Source organism: Ptiloglossa arizonensis, chromosome 11 (assembly GCF_051014685.1).
Source record: "Ptiloglossa arizonensis isolate GNS036 chromosome 11, iyPtiAriz1_principal, whole genome shotgun sequence".
In the NCBI taxonomy this organism is placed as follows: domain Eukaryota; kingdom Metazoa; phylum Arthropoda; class Insecta; order Hymenoptera; family Colletidae; genus Ptiloglossa; species Ptiloglossa arizonensis.
Window position 1 is genome coordinate 8,624,917 of NC_135058.1, and position 20,539 is coordinate 8,645,455.

General features: G+C 48.3%; 2 protein-coding genes across 2 annotated transcripts in view; one reads left to right on the plus strand and one right to left on the minus strand.

Moving 5' to 3' along the window:
• The window catches only part of LOC143152737 (RNA-binding protein MEX3B-like), an 83,952-nt gene that overhangs the window by 8,116 nt on the left and 55,297 nt on the right, over positions 1-20,539 (minus strand). The window lies entirely within an intron of this gene.
• The window catches only part of LOC143152897 (uncharacterized), a 41,408-nt gene continuing 32,046 nt past the window's right edge, over positions 11,178-20,539 (plus strand). The window contains exon 1 of the mRNA XM_076323492.1: positions 11,178-11,294. Within this exon, the coding sequence (XP_076179607.1) occupies positions 11,220-11,294 (75 nt within the window). The 5' untranslated portion in view covers positions 11,178-11,219. The remainder of the gene's footprint in view (positions 11,295-20,539) is intronic.

Consider the following 20,539-nt stretch of genomic DNA (forward strand, 5'->3'; position numbering starts at 1 on the left):
TTGGTTGGAATTCGATACAATTATTTCCTTCGCGAAGAATTCGATAGAATTTCCTTCGGTAGGTGTGCGAAGTTTGCGTTACGATTGCGTTGAATTTTGAACGCGATCGTTTCTGAAATTATCGCGGGAATCTCGTTGCATCGTGGAATCTTGTCAAAGTGCATCGTCGGTCGATAAAGATCGGAAGGTATCGCTTCGGAGAGTTCAACGATCGAAAGCAGCGCTCGGGGAGCACAGATCGAGTACAATTGTTCGTGTAACCGAAATGGAGAAATCGTTGAGGGAATTCTGGACGGTGATACCGGTCCTCGAGACGAACCTAAGCGCCGAAACGGTCGATGGATATCGATGGCGACGTTTCGAAGCTCATCGCGGGGAATACGTTTCGAACCGAGTTGTTTCTCGATGCTTTCGAAAGAGATGCAAAACTTTACGTGAAAAAAACGGGAATCGATCGCGACTCGAGTCGATAGAATCGAATCCACGAATCGAAACGTATTCGTTCGCCGCGAGCAACCACTTCTCGTGTTCGAGCGTGTACGCGCGCACGTTCTCCGTCCCTCGGGGGATGCTCAACCCTTTCGTTACCACGAACGAGATATCCGACGTTACGATATCGCTCGTACGACGTTACCACCCACAAACGACAAAACGACCCCTACTCAGCGAACGAAATGTGCGAAGGAAACAAGACACTTCTTCCAAGAATCGCAAGAATTGCACCTGACTTCCGAGCGTACCGAAAATAAAGAAATTAATTCGCAATAATATTAATTTTATTAATTTTATTAATTCCACGTCCTAGAAATCTTCCATACATGGATCCTTTGCCGCTAAATATTTTCAAATACAAAATTTCGCCCTTGGATACATTTAACGCGCGAAACATCTCGCGTTGCATCGTCGCGTAGCCATTGACGATGCACGTTCAAGTACTCGTAAGAATGAAACAGAACGACGCGTATTTTGCAAAGAAACAAGAAAAATGAACAGAGGGAAGGTGTTTTGTAAAAATCGTAACGTCGATTTATTTATCGTTCTTTACTCTTCCTTCGCCAACAGTAGAATGATCTTGCGAATGGATTCATTCTTCGCTCCAAATTGTCAAACAGTGTTACGTTCTCTGTGACGAGCAACATCGTCATACAGAGATGTCTCGTTCTCAGTGACGAAAGGGTTGAAACTGAACGAACGTTCATGTTTACCGTGAGAAACATTTCGTAACGCGACAGTGCGCGAGTAAACGTCGACGAGCGTCCTCGAATCGGGCAGGGTAAAATCCTGTTTCAGTTTCATCGATCACGCTTTATTTTCGGAACCCATTGTACCCAACCTTCTTCTACCGTCTCGTTTCTTCCTTCGAGCCGGTTTACCTTCGACGATTATATTCATTCAGCGGTTACATACCTCGCGCGCACCTCTCCCTTTAACTTTCCTCGACCCTGAATGCAGGCGTGCTCGAACGCCTCGACACTCGCAGCGCGCGAATTGCACTTTGGAATACCGAACCGTAACCGTGAAAACGGACGCGAAGTTTGTCTCGGTGGTACTCGCGAGGGGCGACGAACGGATCGCTTGTTAACCAACGGGGACAAACTTTTTTCAGAATTTACGGGAATAGGGAGGATAAAGTAGGAGAAGATCTTCTTTTTTTTTGTTAATCGTAGGAGAACGTTCGTCGAGCTTTACTCTAATGGAGATTGTTGCAAAAACTACCGAGACTAAACTACCCAAGTTTCTGCTTGGGATACGTAGCACGGAAGAAAACGAAGGGCAAGAGACTATTTCTAGCGACCGATATCGCGCAAAAAGAGTGCACATTGTGTATTTCTGTTTACGATGAATACTGCGCGTAGAAAAGAACGAACTACGAGTAATCGACTGTTTTGAGCGATCGATATTGCGCAAAGAGAGTGCAAATTATTGACACGTGTCTGCTTATGATAAATAGCGTAGAAAGGAGAAGTAACTGATTGAATTAATTCTGTGTAAAAAAATTTCCAAAAATTGTAGAAATTTGTTTCGAATAAAATTCACTCGAAATTTATCTTCGTGTAATTTGACAGTAGCGAGTGGTACGACAAAATAACCAACGCGAGCATAATTTATTTGTTCGACTCTGTGACTAATTTGTAAATTCGACTCTGTGACTCTGCATCGCTCCAGACTCGTCCAAGGATACATATCTCCGCGGTACCGGGATGCTGTGCGTTTCGAAAACAAAGAAATATTAAAATACTCGCAAAGTACGGTACGGAACCCCTTAAACGCGCGCCACTTAGAGAAAAAGGCGAAAAAATACCCCGTGTTCGGGGGGCACCCGTAAAAGCTCGAACTCGTCTTGTTTCCTCGGTCAGCGTCGTAACTCTCGTCCAAGGATTCGCTTCGTTCCACTGTCAACGCGTTGGTCTGTTTAAAGTCCAGCCAGCTTGCCAATACCGCGTACAATTTCTTCTCTCGAACGCCACGGAACCGTGCAAGGTTACGACCCACAATCGAACCGGGACATTTTACGATCGACGCGGGCCGCAAGTATTCTTGACCACCGTTTGGGAAATCGTCGCGAGAGAACCGACGATACGAGAAAGGTGCGACTCGCGGGAAAATCTCAATCATCGAACTGGAAATGGAACGATATCGTACGTCAACGACTGTACACTCGTGAGCGAGCGAGAGCCAAGAATCACGCGTTAAGCTGGACCGGGCGTACCAGAAAACGCCGCGGGTGAAAATCGGTCGTTATTCTAGCTGGCAAATTGTTAAGCTCGCCACGGCGCAAGGGTAACCATTATTATCCGTAATCCGAAGAAGCATAAATTTGCCCAAGGATACTGGCGAGATGCCTGGGGCCGAGCGCGAACCAACGAGAGAGAGACACGAGACGAGAAAGAGAAACACGGAGAAGAGGAGGGCATCGACGAGATGGGTTAAAAAAAAAATCCAACGGGGGCTGGCACCGCGGAACCATCGCCCGTTCCGTGGAAACCGTGGAAAACAGTGTTTACGATGGAATCCTGATAAATTGAATTACCACCAGTGACCACCGAGGGGAAAAACGATTCATGGTCGACGACCAGCTGCGCGCCGGTTAATTGCCACCGTACGCGAACGTAATCGGCTCGAATTACACCGTAATGAGCGCGAATTTAGGAACGCCCAGAGCAACGAAACGATCGCCACGGTCTCTCCTCCTCCTCCTCCTCCTCATCCTCCTCCTCATCCTCCTCCTCATCCTCCTCCTCATCCTCTCCGCGACTCGATTTTGCGCGTCGCCGAAACGTTTTGCCCTCTTCCTTACTCACGCTCGAGAAATTACCGGCCTCGCGAAACCACGACCTCGAAGACTTCCGTGAAACTTTCAACGTCCATCGTGAGGAGGACGCGTACAATTTTTAACTTCGAGAATCTTATTTAGGTTAAAAATAAAACGACACCCTCCGCTGTGGGGAGGATCCTCTTCGCGTGGACGCGTTCTTACTTTGGTGTAACGGTTTTTTTTGTTTTTTGGACAAAATTCTACCTTCTTTTACGAGAGAGCTCGTAAACGTGGAACTAAATTCTAATATTTGTGTGTTCTTTTTTTGTTTCTAGAAGGTCGCGAGGATTTTCTTAGGTTATTAGCGAAAGGTACACGTTTGGAGCAGTGGCACGCACACGTGAGTTTTAAATTCTATAGTTTATTCTATAGAATAGCTTTCTAGAAATTTGATACGATTTGATTGTTCTTTTCCCATCGTATTTAGAGCACTGGTCTAGAACACACGATCCGTAGAGATTGCGCGTTGGGTTCATCGATTCGGTACCTTTGCATTGTAAGTTTACGTGGAACGAACGTGGAAAATGAATTTTCAGGGGGAGTGTTCATCGAAACTAGAAGAAACTGAATTTTCAGGGGGAGTGTTCATCGAAACTAGAAGAAACTGAATTTTCAGGGGGAGTGTTCATCGAAACTACAAGAAACTGAATTTTTAGGGGGAGTGTTCGTCGAAACTAGAAGAAACTGAATTTTCAGGGGGAGTGTTCATCGAAACTAGAAGAAACTGAATTTTCAAGGGGAGTGTTCATCGAAACTAGAAGAAACTGAATTTTCAGAGAGAGTGTTAATCGAAACTAGAACGCAGATCGTAGAATTTTCGAACATTTGAAATGATTTTTGTAAAAAGTGGTACGAAACTTTGACCTTTCGGAGTCGTCGAACCGATTTTGTTTCTTTCTTCGAATCGTCGAACTCGATAAAAACAGCCACGAAAGTCTTCGATATCGTAGTTAATTTACCGGTTCTAGGTTATTTTTAGAAGATTCAACCAAGAAGTATTTCTCGTCGTACAAAAGCTCGACTCTATTGGAATTTAAATGGTCTCCCACAGTTTCCATCGTAAAACTCGAATTTTTGTTAATTTTGTCGCGACATTCGTATCCAATCCAGACCTGGGAATATTACAGATTGTACCGACTCGTTTCAACAAAAAAAAATTATCAATTATGCGTACAGAACGATTTATCGCACGCGAGACGATACACGGTATGATTTTTCTTAAGAACGATGCGCGAGTAATTACGGTCTTATCGAGACGCCAGATATTTCGCTAATTAATCCGCGTTATCTAAACGATAAGTTACTTTCTGCTTTTAAATCCCTCGTTCCGTTCACGATCCGCGTCTTCATTTTCTCTTTTACACATCGATTACGATATTTCCGTATTTTTTTCCTATTATTGTAAATTCTTTTTCTCTTCTTTTTACTCGTGTACTTTCCGCGCGAAAATACGAGCAACGAAACGATGCAAACTTTATTTTCTCTAAAATTCACAGCGTGATAACGACGTTGCGATTATTCGCGAGACAGATTCTCGACGAACGGGCCCAATTACTCTTATCGTTTCTCGGAAGTTAATTCCAGCAGCAATAGCGCGAAAGAATTCTTTATTTCCTTCGCCAAGATCTACGATTCGCAGTTGATCAACCACGCGAATACCAATATTTAAAAACACTAAAAATATATTATAATCTTGACGCGTATGACGCTCGTCAAACTTGCTCTCAAGGCCCGTATATCACGGGCCCGATGTACGTAACGTTGATACTCGAGTATCTGTCTCTCGACGTGCATTTATTCTGTCAGAGAGACCGATACGCGAGATCGAATCGAATAACTTTTAACTCGAATCCTCGAGATTGAATTAAAAATGCTTCAAACCCAAGATATTCCATCGTCACTACGCCAATGTGTTAACAACCGATTCTTCAAGATTCAGTGTTAACCAGCCAATGTATTATCAACCGATTCTTCGAGATTCAATGTTAACCAGCCAATGTGTTAACAACCGATTCTTCAAGATTCAGTGTTAACCAGCCAATATGTTAACAATAGATTCTTCAACCGATTCATCGCGAAAAAGAGTTTCCAGGAACACAAAAACACCTAGTCACCGAATCTCTTCGACAACTCGTAATACCCATTGGGCCCAACTTTCCAAGTAAGAACGTCGCCCCTGAAGAGGAGCAGCCCCGATAACGCGCGAGTCCGATGCGAGAAGGAGACACAGCCTCGCGAGGGTGCCGCAACGAACGAACGAACGAACGAACGAACGATCGAGCGTATCTTCTTGCGATGCTGGTCTCCTCGAATCGTCATTCAGTGTTTTTCACCGCGTGTCGGAGTTTCCGTTTCGTCGAAGTGTAATCTCAGCTCCTCCCTCCGCGTTCCGTGCCCCCTATCTCCGCAGTTCCGGAAATTCGCCTAGGGCGAACCGGGGCGGAGAGGATCGTGTTCTGGCTAAATAACTCTGGGCAGGCAGGTGGACGAGAGGATCGGTCTTCTACGCACACCGATAGAACCTGGTCTCGCAGGTACACGCGAAGAGGCCTTCGAAGGAAGGACAGGAGGAAAGGAGGAAGGAGTCGAAGAAAGACGCGCACGGTGGTGGCGAAGAAGAAGAAGAAGATGAGGAGGAGGAAGAAGAAGAAGAAGAAGAAGAAGGAGAAGAAGTAGAAGAAGGTTGCACACGGGTTCTCCCGGTGGACGAAGAAGGTGGCTAACGCGGCGGCGGCGGCGACGACGACGACGATGACGATGGTGGTGGTGATGGCGATGGCGGTGGTGGTGGTGGTGGTGGCGATGGTGGTGGCTCCGATGGAGGAAGAGGAGGTGGGGCGTGGGTCGCAGACAGTTGAAGGGCCGCGGCCAAGGTGAGGTGAGACGGAGAGAAGAGAAAGAGAGTGCGAGCGGGAGGAGAAAAAGAGGCCCCGTTCGAGAGGAACACGTAAGGCGCCTCTTTGCCTTTGTCTGCCTCTATCGAAGGGACCAGAAGGACGAAAGAGAGGATCGACCCGTGGAATCGACCGACTACGGCCCCCGAGATCCTTTCGTCGTCCTTTCTTCGTCTTCGTCGTTGTCGTCGTCGGATTCTTTCGTCTTCCTTTTTCGCCCCGGTGCTTCTTACGGCACGCACCGCGAAATCGCGGAGGACGAAAAGGGAGTAATAGGGTACGGCGGGCCAGCTACGATCGAGATGAATTATGACGACGATTCTCGATCGAGGGGCCCATGGAGAACCATCGAGAACGATCGAGAACAACGCGGCGTCGAGATCGAGACGATTTCCATCGCGCGACGTCGATCGTTCGCGAGGATTCGCGGTTACACGAGCTTGCTCGAGAATCGATTGGTTCTCGAAGAACGCGAGAAGAATATTCCGCGAAACGTGGACTTGAACACTCGAAACAGTTCGGTGAAAAACGTGGGGTACCGAGCGCGGGAAATTCGAAACGTCGTCGTGGTCGTAATCGACGTGGTTCTCGTTTCCTCCTCGCTCGCTCGCGAGCCTCCCGTCTGTACGGGAGGAGCACGTCCCTCTGTCGCTGCGTCGCAAAACCGAGTTCATTATACCGTCGATTTCTTTCTTATTCATTCGAGGTGCCATTCACGTAGCCGATGCACGTGAACCACGTGGTCTGCTCCCCGACCGAGCACAATGCCAAGCGAAGCCCTCACCGGAGAGGAGTTTGGGCCTTCTATTCCCACGACGCGTCACTCTTCCCCCCCTTTCTCTCTCTCTCTCTCTCTTTCTCTTTCTTGCTCTCTTGCTCTCGCTCCGTCTCTCTCTCCGTCTTTCTCTTTCTCTCTCGCGCGCTCTCGAATGACGTTGCTGAAATCTGCAGCAGCCGCTGGTAGCAGCAGCAACTCCCCAAAGGCCGCAGGATCAATAGTTACACGCCTCTATAGCCGGCAGCTGCATTATACACGCGCCTCAGAAACTAGCGGTCATAGTGCACCCCGTGCGCGCGTACACACACGCGAGCGTTATCGACAGATTTGCAATATCCACCGCGAGCCTCGCCGCCGAGCTCGTTACTCGGAAACTACCACGATTCCCGGAACCATTATCGGGGATCGCGTCCACGCTCGATCGATAACGAACGCTCCACCACCGATCGTCGTCCGTGTCGATGGTTTCCTACCCTGTTCCACGAGCAGTGCTCGAGAGGGTTCGACGACGCGTGGCGGTTGAACGTCGTCCAGAAAAGGAAATTTCTGACTGAGAACGCCGAACGTTCCCTCTGGTGTTTCTCGGAAACGCGCGACACCGAGGTTTCCAAAAGTGGCAGGGGCGAGTGGGAGAGAAAAAAGAAAAAAAAAAATGGAAAAAAGAAATCGTTCGAGAGGAGGAAGAGGGAACTCGTAGGGCCATCTGCTCGTCTTTGCTTTAATTACGGGCCGCCAAATGCCTCGTCCGAGAGGCACTCGTCTCCTGGCCCGGCGACTCGCCGGCGACCGTGGGCGGTATCGACGAGACTCGACCCGAAAAGGACCGCGGAGAATCGGAAACGTTCGTTTACCTCTCGTTTCACCGATTTAAGCGCGTGGCCTGCTACGAGCCACGCCGGAACAAAGGACTGCTGCCCGGAGTCCATCCGCGATTCGATAACGCTCGAACCTCGAACCGTCTCGTTGGGTCGAAGGAATGATACCCGAAAAGATCGAGCGCCCGTTCGAAAGTTTCCCGTAGAAATCGGAACCAGTATCGCCTCGAGCCGGACAGATCGAAACGCGTGGGTAACGTTTTCGTTCGAAATCCCCTAGATGTCTCGCTTAGAAGCGAGATCCACTTCCCGCTGCGTCGATGAGAAGCCATTGTTGAGAAAAGCCACGAACGAGAGCGCGCATGCATTCCGATCGCCGAGAAAAAGACCGGAATGTGAAACAATGTCGGGTCAGGTACACACGGGTATCGGTCGTTGGAACGCAGCGAGGTTTATTTAGGACTCGCGGGCCCTTAAGTAGCGGTACCCCTTTGGCGTCCCTGGACATTCGTGCGTCCGTATGTCCGCTCGTGGGGCACGAGCCGCGCGGATATCACGAGTTTCTCAGGCAGGTCAGTGAAACTGCGCCGTCAAGTTGAAGGCCAACACCCCCACAATGCAACGGCCGAGCACCACCGCTCGCCCCCACCACACCGTCCGATCCTCAACCACTTTATCCTCTCCTCCCCTTCCGCGCCTTTCCGTCCCTCCGCGGGACGTCCCCCTTCCCGCCCCGCTTAGCCGCTCTCCCGCCCAGACCGTGCGAGTCGCCGGAACATCCGAGGAAACTCCAATAACGCCGATAAAGTCGCGAAACCGCCTGCTGGCTTCGCGGAGGGAGACCCCTCACCGATCGTTTTCAAGGCGGCGCATTGTAAACCGCCGAGGCCACGTCGATCGCACGGGACGACCCGATCGGATCTATTTCTTCCAGGCTCGGCCGTTTTCTATCGGATACCGATCAACGAACCGTCCTCTAACGTGCTACAGGAATACCTCCGCGAGGTACCGGGGGACTCCGCCGGAGCGAATCAAGCCCCCGACACCAGTTTAATTCAAACTGAAAAACGACCAAGTCGGAAATAAATAGCTTCGCCGCGATCAACGTGCACACAACGTTCGACGCGACCGAGCGAGCCACGGACGCGCGATATCCACCAGTTTCCAGGAAAACCAGCCGCTCGTTGGTCCGCCGCGCGACCAATCGCGGGTGTCCTTTGAGAACGAGCATAGCTCGTGCCGCGAGCTAGGCGCGAGCGACTGGTCACTCCTGCGCCGGCCATCGAGCCGCGCGGATCTATCGCGCAGGTGTGTCGCCCTCGACGGCGACTCTCCCCTGTGTATCGTCTCACCGCCTGCGTGCCTGCCTGCTTGCTTACCTGCCTACCCGACCGCTCGCCCTTCCCGCCCGCCCCTCCCGATCGCTCTCTTTCTCGGTCTCTCTGTGCGTTTCTGTTTGTCTCCCTCCCTGACCCCTCTCGAAGGCCAGAAATTCCAACCTCTTCTCGAAATAGATCGATGACACTCGTCCGAACAATCCCGCGCGTATGCACGCATCGCGTCCCGCCGCGTATGCGTGGCGTGCGCGCGAACGCAGCTCCTATGCTCTCCTACGTCGCGTGCGCGGGTACCTACGCCGCGTCTATATATACACACGTACGTACGTATACAAGCGGGCGAGGGCGCGCGGACGCGGGCGGGTACGCGCACACGCGCACACATGCGCGCGCGTCTCACTCGCGGCTCTCTCGGGGCCGATGTCTCTGAAATAACCGAGCGAGGCTCACTCGCCGGACAGGGGAATAAGGTGCAATGCACGCACCCGTTCACTGGCTGGCTCTCTTTCTCGTTCGACGCTACGGCCGGTCCGTCTCGCTTTCGCTCGCGCGACGCCGCTATCTTCCTCCATCTACCTCCCGGTACTTTGTCCCTTTCTCTCGCACGCTCGCGCGCTCTGCAACCGCAGTTGCATCCGACAGTGTCTCGAATGGCAGTGGGGGTCACACTATATTAAGATTGAACTCCACTGACACGGCCGCCCAACTGCGTTCATTCTCCTCCTACTCTTTATCCTCTGTCTTCGTCTCGCCAGCGGCCAGCATTTCTTTCTTCTCCTTTTCTTCCCGTCCGTTCGATGGCCTCTCTCTCTCTTTCTCGCACACACGATAGAGAGACGCGCGCGCGCACACGGCCGCGCCAACTCCCTGTGTGTCTTTCTCCTCGATACGTCCGCTATCCGGCCCGATACGTTTCGTTCGTTCCATAGAGAACGTTCTGGACGGTGGACGACAACACAACACACCGTGCTGCGTTCGGGACGTTCGCGGCGATAGGAAAATCCGATTACCGAGAGAGAGAAAGAGAGAGTGAAAGAGAGAGAGAGAGAGAGAGAGAGAGAACCGTTGATTGCGCCGCGGGAACGTGTTATACCCGGTGTCGTCGGAAAGGGCGCGGAGGAAACGGCCGCCTCCCGGTCACGCTGGAACGAAGGACGCGCTCGCCGGGCCGAGCAACCGAGGGACTCGCGGACGCGCACGAGTGCCCTCGCAACGACGATATGGAAACCGCGTTCCAGTAAAAAGCACACGGGGGAACCGTGGCGTGCACCCGGTGTGTGCTGGCTGCGCGGCGGTCTGCTGCTATCGCCCGACGTCGAGAACTGGGAATCCAGATCCCGGCGGTTTCTCAACCTTGGCTCCCGTCTCTCTCCGTCCACCTCTTCTCTCCTCCTCGCTCGCTCTGTCTCCTCTTCGGCCGCTCGTCACGAAAACCAGCGTTCGATTACTATTTACAACCGGTGTGTTTTATCGTCCGTTGAAACGGAAGACGCCGCGAGTCGGAAACGTCCGAAAGCTTCGCGTCGATCTTCGGCTCTAATCGCGAAGCCGTAACACCCAACACCGAATATCGATTTTCGCCCGGACGATGGTAAACCTGGAACATTTAATATCTCGAACGCATCGGCGGAAGCGAATTACGACGTCTCGAGTGTCCAAACTACTCCTCCTGTTTTTCGAACTTTATGGTATAACGGCCGCGGCGATCCGCGCCACTCTTTGCTCACGGTCGAATTATTTCTCATATCGAGCGATACCACCGCCACGGCCAATTATCGTATCAAGGCGCAGTTAAAGCTGAAACCAATATGGAAGAAAGTTGCAAAATAACGAGCCACGGTTGACCCGGTCGATGATTCATTATCGGTTTACGAGAGAGCCCGTACACACCACGACCGAGAGGAGAGCGAGACGAACGGTGGAAGGGAGGGAGGGAGGGAGGGAGGGCTGGCCCGGCCCGACCGACGGAGTGGGGACGGGGACGGGGTGGGGAGGAGCCAGGACTTACACGGACAACACAGTTCAGTTATAATTACACGATATTGGATGTCACGATATTAATGAGCCACGCCGGATATAATGGGACGTGCTGCCCACCGTGGAAGCCACTCCGCCCAGAGTGGCCTCTGTCGATCGTTCGAGAGAAACCGAAGGGTGAGTCATTCGTCGATCGACCTACCTCAAAGTCTCTCGACCGGACGAGTGGAGTAGACGCGCGGTTCCTCGAGAAAACAGGTAGCAGCATTGTCTGACCCGTATTAGATTTTCTTCTCTACTCCTTAACGTGCCCTCCACGGCCGTCTCGAGGGTTTCGTTATTTGCCACGGATATAATGCACACACACGTCCCTTTTCGATACTTTTGTCCCGGTGAAAGAGACGACCGAGACGGTGGGTACTCGTTGAGTGGATTGTCTTGTAAATCTTTTCATTGAAATACGAAACTGCCGCGGAGAGACGCCGAGTGAACGTACAGTGGCGTGTTTACCTTGTCGCGGAGAATTTATTGACAGGCAAATATACATTTCGTATTTGTTAAGCGATTTAGTTCTTTCACAAGTGCTTGCGCATTCTTCGGGGGCATTAGACGGTATTTCGAGAATGTTTTTCAACCGGTTGAAAATAAAAAGGATATCGAACGCATTGTTCCATTCGGAGTCGGAGTGTCCGTTTCGATATTTCTTTTTTTCTCAAACTTTTCACATTTTCGCGACACAATACGATCAACGGATTCGCGAAAGATCGCGCGTCGCACTTTTCTTTTTTTTCTTCCTTTTCGCAAATACGATTCGCTGTTCACGGTAGTCACGGGCTACTTTCGATAGCGATGTATGACCTATAGGCGGACAGGTAAGAGTTATGGGAGCGATTAGAGAACTCGACGGGTCGTGCGTTCCGTTCAAGTGGATCACGGTCGGGAAAATTTGAGAAACAAATTAGGCGAGATAAATATTGTCGCGACGAAGAATCGCTTCGAACGGTGAAATCGTCGCAAGAAAAACGTCGATCGAGTAGTATTCACCGTATAGTAACGCCAATATACTCCGTTCGCGAGACACACGTTAGGCTAGGACGTCCCCGAGCGTAAAGCCAGGATAAATCGATTACAACCGAACGTCAACGAAACTGTCCCCTGACCTGGAAGAAGGGTGGGAATAGTGCGCGACCCCTAGAATCATGGGTATGTCCCATCAGCTGTGTCCCCAGCTGTAGGCTCTGCTTCGAATGCAAAAAACCACGTCAGCCGAGGGGCGAGCGGAGGTTAGACGACCAGGCCGTGTATCGATCAAAGACCACTTTCGCCATTTTCTCTACGGACGAGATCCGTTCCCGAGGGAAGAAATAAAATGGCACGAGGCGCGACCACTCTCCCGCTACAATTTATACCGGCGATCAAAAGTAACGGTCGAAATTTATTTCCAAAAATTACAACTTCTACTCTGTGTATATTTATTTTCAACCTCGTGGAATAATTACTACAGAAACTGTTCGTGCACGGTAAATATCTTATTTACATTTATCGACGTAACAACTCGCTCCAAATTCTTCCTTGGAATACAAAAGGGTACCGATATCGAGGAAAAAGATATTTCTTCTTCTTTAACGGGAAATTTTATATCTTTTCGCAAATGCTAGCCCAACTGAAATTAGTATTATTTGTTTCTTTTTTATATAATCGTTCAACATGCTTCACACACCCATAGTTTGCGCTCCATTTCGCGAAGTTCGTGTCTCTCCTCCGCGTTTTCTTCTCCTTGGTAGGAGAGACCACGTGACAATGTTCCCCTATTTCGTCGGGGACGTCTCAAGGTTCGGAAACCTCGAGAAGCCGATGAAATTCGACACTGGGACGAGGTACCCTTCCCGTACCCCGGAACGGGATGCCTTTCTACGCGACGCGCTACTACGTTTTTTTTTTTTTTTTTTCTTTGCTTTGTTACTCGAAGCCATTCGTAATTTTTGTATGCCGAGCGGGGAGCTAAAAAGGGTGCGCGAATGACGTGGCATTAACCCCCTGGGAACAGGACGTCCCTACGGGGCGAATGTGTCTGGATGGAACTAGATTGCAGAGACTGCTGGAAGACGCATAATCGTATATTATACGGGGTGTGCCGGAATTACGGAGAGAAATTAGGATTTGTGGAACACACGTCGACGAGTGCGATAATATTAATACACGCGTGTATCAAAAATTTAAGAGTCAGTGACTCCGAAACGAGGGTTTGTACGAAGTCGATGGAGAGAATTTGTTTCTATTAAACAGATACACAGAGACACGTGGAATTCTTTTAAGGAACTTCAAACATTATTCTATAATATAATAATGTACCTCCCCATTTTGGAGATACTCGAATTTTTAGTACGATACATGTGTACGTAATGTGTACATATGTATGTAATTGTTACATTGATCGCCTAGATCGAATTTCGGTTACATTGTGCGATAAGAATGTTTCAAAATAACGACGAGAAAGCAACGAAGAAGCGTTTGAAAAATTCGCGAGAGGAGAACGAAATAGAGCGGTCGATTCGAACCGTACATATTTAATTTTTCTTCACAGTTACACGTATTAACTCCTCGCAGTGGACGATATCGTACAAGCGACAGGAGGAATTCCCTCTGCGAGTCTGCGAGCACATTATTAAATTACTGCGGTGTATACAATCTCTATAAACAATAAATATAAACTGCAGTGCCGGCAGTCGCAATATTTTACGTCTCTATCTGATAAAAGCAATGATGTCATAGGCTGGCGATCGTACGGTGCTCGCCGACTTACAAAGAACACTCCTTGTGTGTCCACTTACGGTCGCCATCGACCCCACAAAGCTAGACGAATTTTTCTGTTCTATTTTACGAGACGTACCGGTCAGGTAAATTTTAGCACAAAATTACTACGGACCCCGGTGCAGTTAGAGAAAATATACGACGTTCGCTTGAATTTGATTAACGTCGGTGCAAGCGCCATACTTGCGTTCAATGTATCTACGATGAAGTATTGACGAAAGTAACGAACATTATTCCTCGATACCGTGTCAAATTCGATTCTTAAATTATATTAAGAAAGAAAAAACGGACGAAGAAAAAAAAACGAATAGAACATTACAGATCGAAGAATTACGGTGCAATCAAGATAGGAGTATACTTTTATCGAATATCTAACTCGCGCAATGTATCGGGAAGCTTTCAAGGTACTGGACACCGAGATGAACGATAAAGTCATTCGCGTGACCGATCGAATTATTTTCATGGCGCACGACGATTATCGTGGTACGCGTACGATCGCTGCGTTTACGAATCGTCAATAACGAATATGGTTAGACACCACGGGAAAATGAATAATTCCGTGGTTACTTTTCACGTTTCTTTTATTCTCGCGAAATAAAAATGGTGTCCGTGATTATCGCGGGAACCGATGTTACCGTGTTTCGTATCGATAAACCAATTTCTGTGGTTCCGCGTGAACGTTGACTGGCATTCGTCGAACGGTCTCGATAAACGCGACCACGGGATTTCCGCAGAGAACGCGTGCCAAATGTACAAATTCCTGATTCGAAAGAGTTCAATTAAAATAGAGAGTTACGTCGAGAGAGTTCAATTTCCATTTCGATATCGTGTCGTCGAATACGCCAGATTCGTCGAACAATACAATTAGAATCTATTTTCGCTGGATATCGCATCGTGGCAATTCCTTGCGAAATAGCTGTCCAACGATCTCGGGTGGAACCGTCTCTCCCTTATTCACGTCGGCTTCCGAGCACCGACGAGAAGAGGAGCGCGTAAACGTCGGCAACGGGGGCACGTTTATATGCGCGCCGCGTATTTGCGTGTCGGGCAAAAAGCACGCGCGACTTATACGCGATCGACAAACATAGGAATTACGGATACAAATCGAACACGGCCGGCCCGTAGGAGATTCAGCGAGCGGCGATGTTGCGCGTAAGAAACATCCGCGACGAATGCGCACGCGCATGCGCGCCAGCCTCCGAGTAGAAATTACACGCGGCGTGCGCAGAACGAGGTTCGTGACGAAACCGTGAGCCTCGGATGCGCGTTCCCCGACGCTACATGGATAACCGCACGTAACCCGGTAAACGGAGCGAGTTTCCACCGAAACGTTGCTCGCGCCATTTCCCGCCCGAGAACACGCCGCCGATGCAAAAACCGCGAACCACGCCGCGCGCAATTTGTATACGCGAACTTCGCGTTAAATCCTACGGCAAAAAGCGTGTAATTTACGCGCGGGATCTTCCAAGTTGGGACTAATCGTCGGTTTTGCTCGCCACCTGTGCAACAAGAAACCGACTACCCCGCTCGATTCTCACTTCGATAGTGTCCACGAGACATTTCTAGAACGCGGCGAATTTTATCGCGAAAACTTTCGAAACTTTTCGAAAACACGGTACAGATGATACCGGAAGTTGCGCCACGCGACTTCGATATCAATTTATCGCGTTCGTATTCCGTACGAACGGAAACGATACGTTGACAACTTTTGCCCTCGCCACCGAACGAAAATATACTTCTCGGGAAGTAACGAGAATTATCGAACGCGGGGACGCAAAGGGTGGGTTTCGCGTTACCGCAACGAACTGGAATGCACGAGAGGTGAATATTTACGTTTCGAAAGGTAAATGTTTGCGTATTCCGAGTTCGAGTTTGCAAGCAGGATCAGGGGTTGGCTTTTGTGGTACGTACGAAGACGCGGGTTTCGCAACGAGCGGAGAACGTTATTGAAAATTGACGATAGGCTCGCGTCGAGTTTATCGGCTTTTTCGAAAGGAGGAACGGCGTACAGCGACTATGTATGTTGCACTTACCGAGCATCGGATCGATTTGTCAACCCGACACGGTTGATAAATATTTTGGCAATTTTCAAATTCGTCTCCTCTCTCTGACATTCTTCCCGTATTTTGTACATCTTTTTGCTATCGAGTTACTTAGAATCGAACAAAAAAACATATTCAATATTCGCGATACTCCACTCGATGCGCTATTTAATTCGCAACGAAGAAATTTTCTCCGTGTTTTCTCACAAAAAATATTCAAAATTCTCGATACCACTTCCCTCAATGCTATACAAGCAACGCTCGAAATTTTCTCTCAGCTCCACAACGTTTCTCACAACTTTCTCGACCGAAAGTATTCTTCGAAGTGCTCGATACCCCGTTAAACGGGGTACTTTTTCGTTCGAAAAAAAAAGAAACTGTCCGAGGACCTCTGCGCAGAAGCAACGGTCGCTCGTGAGGCAAAACGGCACGCGTGAAATCGAGCTGACGAAGAGGCGGATGGACGAGAACAGACCCTCGGTCGTGACGCGGTCGACTCAACGACTCGACGCGATTCGAGTAGACTCGACTCGGCGCATAAATAATCGTGCGAAAAAAATCCGAGCCGGGGGGCGCCTCCGAGTTGAAGTTCCAGTGCTCGCCACGACTAGCATTTCCTGTTTCGAACCCCTTAACCACCGATGGGTATAACTAATTACTTTCGCGTCTCTCTCGCCGTTGCCCCGCGCGGCGTTATTTATGCCCTCGAAACATTGCGCTAATAAATCCGGGGGAGGGCATGCGCGAAAGATAATTTGTATCGAAGAAGGGTGGACAGTAATATACGAGGGTCGTTCGGTGACTAACGGCGAATTTGTTGCTAAATTTTTATCGTCTCGTTAGCAGCAACGAACGTTACGTTTTCGTTCACTCGGATAACACGTTTCTCGCCATCTATTCGCGCGTTTCACACTTATCGAATACTTCGTGTGTATCACACTTATCGAATACCTAGCGCGTATCAGACTTATCGAATACTTCGCGTGTATCGCACTTATTGAATACGTCGCGCGTATCACGATTATCGAATACCTCGTGCGTATCACACTTATCGAATTCGTCCCGCGATCATTCGCTCTCGTATCGCGATCTCCTTATACTTGTCGCGGTTTTTTAATTACTCCTGGCACTTCCGAATTGACTCGAAATCAGTGTTTCTGCATGTTTCTCCGTGTTTTTGCAACAATAATACACTACGTTCGTTTCGCGTGTCGGTACGATCGCGATCGAGTAAACGATAGAAGAGAAGAAATTGTTCACCGCGGATGGAAAATTGGACGCGTTCGAGCGACGAGTTACGAAACGCGATGTAAACGATGCGTATGTGTTTTAATTGTATACCAACGTGACAAAGCACTAGAGAGTGTGATTCGAGTAACTAAGGAGCAATCTGTAGAGTAACGCCAGGTTAAAAATAATCGAGGAGAAGAAACGAAATATTCTCGTACGAGAAATTAAAATCGAGATGCTCACCGGTTGTCGCCAATGTAGCCGAATCTCTTCTCGAAACGAAATGAAAAACGATATCCTCGCGCCCGGGGCGAATCGGAGGCGACGAACGAGCCGGTAACGAGTGCAAAATTCGCGCTAAGAGGATAAACACGTTTCACGTCTCGCATCGCGGAAAAATTTATGCAACTTTTTGATCTCGGTGGCCAAGGTGCTACCGACAGCTTTAAATTTCAGCCGCGTGTTATGTTACGGAGCTCATGCCCGGTTGCCCGGGCATTTTTCCCCGCGCTGAGAGAATGAATTGCGGTTTATTTCCAACGACGAGCGAAAAGAGAGAGCCCGTAAAAATTCAGGACGTAAATATATAATGCGTGCGCCGGTCGATCATTGCGAAATCCCGCGTACTCGTGGCGACTAAGATCGCGATCGCCAATGGATTCACCTACTTTGCCACGAGGTATGCGATCCGGCGAAAATCTCGCTTCTCGTATCGCCCGGGCACACTCCTGGAACGTTCCACGCGCTCTGATTCCCGACACGATGATGTAGAACGCGATACGGCCACTCTTATTTTACTTTGAAAGCACCCTTAAAAACTACGTAAACACGCGCCCGTTTCGACGAGCGAGTAACAGCTCCGGGTGGAGAAAAAAAAGAAATCCGGTAAAAACGAGCCCTGGGAACCACGCGAATTTTCTCGACGATTCTACCTACTCGACGTTTCAACGAACGATTATGATCTTTAACCCTTCGCGCGAGACAACCCTCGATCGTCGACGAGTTCGGTTCAATTTGTCCCAAGATCGAAAATATCGTGTTTGGGTAAAATGTTTAAGTACATGGAACATGGAAACCGTGGCGTTTCGATGCAATTGTACGATTTATTTTTATTTTCGCTTGCGATATATCTCGACGTGGTGTTCCAATTTTTCTCGAGCAGAAAAGCTTCGAGCACCGAGGCTTAATCTTTACCGTTGTAGCTTTCGATGCTGGGAATTATTAACATAATCTGTGTTAATTCGTCGACACTTTTTTCGAATGTACCACGGGAATGTTACGATTCTGCTTTGTCACCGAGATGATTATTATTATTCTTACAATTCTCATTGTACGTTTACCGGAGGGTGTACAATAATTCGTGTAACAATATATAGGTATAGTGTAATTTTCATAAGAACGAATATTTCTTGCTCGATTAGTTACATTTTCTAATAGACTTTTCAAGTTTATTTATATTGGAAAAATGTATCTAGCGTACAAAATAAAATCTCTCGTCAACGATAGACTAGTAAATTTTTCCTCGCTGTCCATTCGTGAATTTTCAACAGTTGAAACCATTTTTCTTTTTTCTTTTTCCTCTCTCTCTACGGTACGATAAATTAAATTTAACAGCAACGAAGCCTCGCCTCGCCTTTTTATCCGTATACTTGTTTTACGGCGCAATAAAGAGTATATTATTATTGTTGTTGTTGTTGGAAATACGACACAAGTTTCCATAACAACGCTCGTTTAACTTCCTCGGGCACTTCCACTTTACGAACCAACCAAGAGTAACATTTTGCTGTGTATTCCATTACACGATAAATAAAAAAACAAAATTAAATTCAACCGGCTAAATTACCGTCGATTATTATTGATACTAAATTATTCTTCTTCGCGAGTGTTCACAAAATACAAAGACGGACCCGAGTCGAGGTTCCTTGTTTATTTATTTGAAAATCACTCGACCATGAGGTACGTTCAATATTGTAACAATTTTCACGCTTATGTACTATATCGTTAGATTCCTTGGACTTTGTTTTTTCAGAAAATTACGCGATATCGTTCCACTTGATATTACAAGTAGAATGATCGTGACCTTGTCTCGCATTCACGGTCTCGTTTCATTTTGTAGCACCTATCGTTCGGAATTAATACGGTCTACGTCTTATCTTCGTGAGTTATGTCAGCTCTGTTGACCAGCATTGTTTTATCTGCGTATTGCGCGGTTCCAGTAAACATTACGTTCCTTGCATTCGAGTGCTGACCCAGGTGTGTGTGTGTGTGTGTGTGTGTGTGAACTCTTCTACAAGTTCAATATTTTTCCCACTTCTCGATTTATTATTTCTACCGTGGCCGTGCATACCGTTGCATACTTCTACTCTTTGTTACGAGAGCCTATTGCTTCTCCCGTGACGCGGCCTTTTCTATATTTGCCCGAGTTTACGTTCTTATCTTTTATTACGTATTTTTTGGCAGTCCCTTGAGCTCTCCACTCGATACGATCACGGTTCGTTTGGTGAGAACCGTGTCTTTTCGGAAGTTTATTTTCCACGTCCGCCATCTTGGTGCCTTTTCTTTGCGGTTCGAATCTTTCGCGCTCGTAAAGTATCGTTGCGGATAGATGGATCGGTGTTCTTCGTAAAAATATTCACGGGTAATATTAAAGCTTCGAACTCCTCTTTTCTCTCAATTGTTTATTAACGGGTTGCTGAATGGAATTTTTAAACGGAGCAACGAAATTTCTCGTACCTCTCATCCTAGCGCCATCTTCGATTCGGTGACGCTACGTGTATATCGGTTTCTCGTTGATTGTCTTTTGTGTCTCGAAAATTGGCCATTTTACGACGACGAAACGTATCGATAAAATCAGCGCCTCGCCCGGGCCTGGACTTAAGGAGGAAACGTCCTTCGGTAGGGTCAGAGCGAAGAAAAGTTCCACAACGCGATAACGAAACCAGAATAGGAAGTCCTTCCTCGGCCTGCCTACTCCCCGGATGCTGCACCTTCGAACTATCGCTCGTTTAGATCGATGGAACACGATTCGGAAGCACGGCGCTCCAAAAATCATAACGAAGTGAAAAACTGGGTCGACGATTATGTCGAATCCAAGGAGACTTTTTCCGAACTGAAATTCAATTTTTGAGGAATGAGAGAAAATCGTGATAGACGGTACACTTTAACGAAGAAAAATATATTGCAATGTTTGAGCGAAAGTTAACGACCCGAAAGATACACAGAAAATCTCTCTTCGAGGGTCAACGTGACCGAACGTCACGATGGTCACCGGTGACCGGTAACTAAACTTCACTTCGAAGCGCTTACGATCAGTTTCGAGAACGAATCTTAATATTTGTG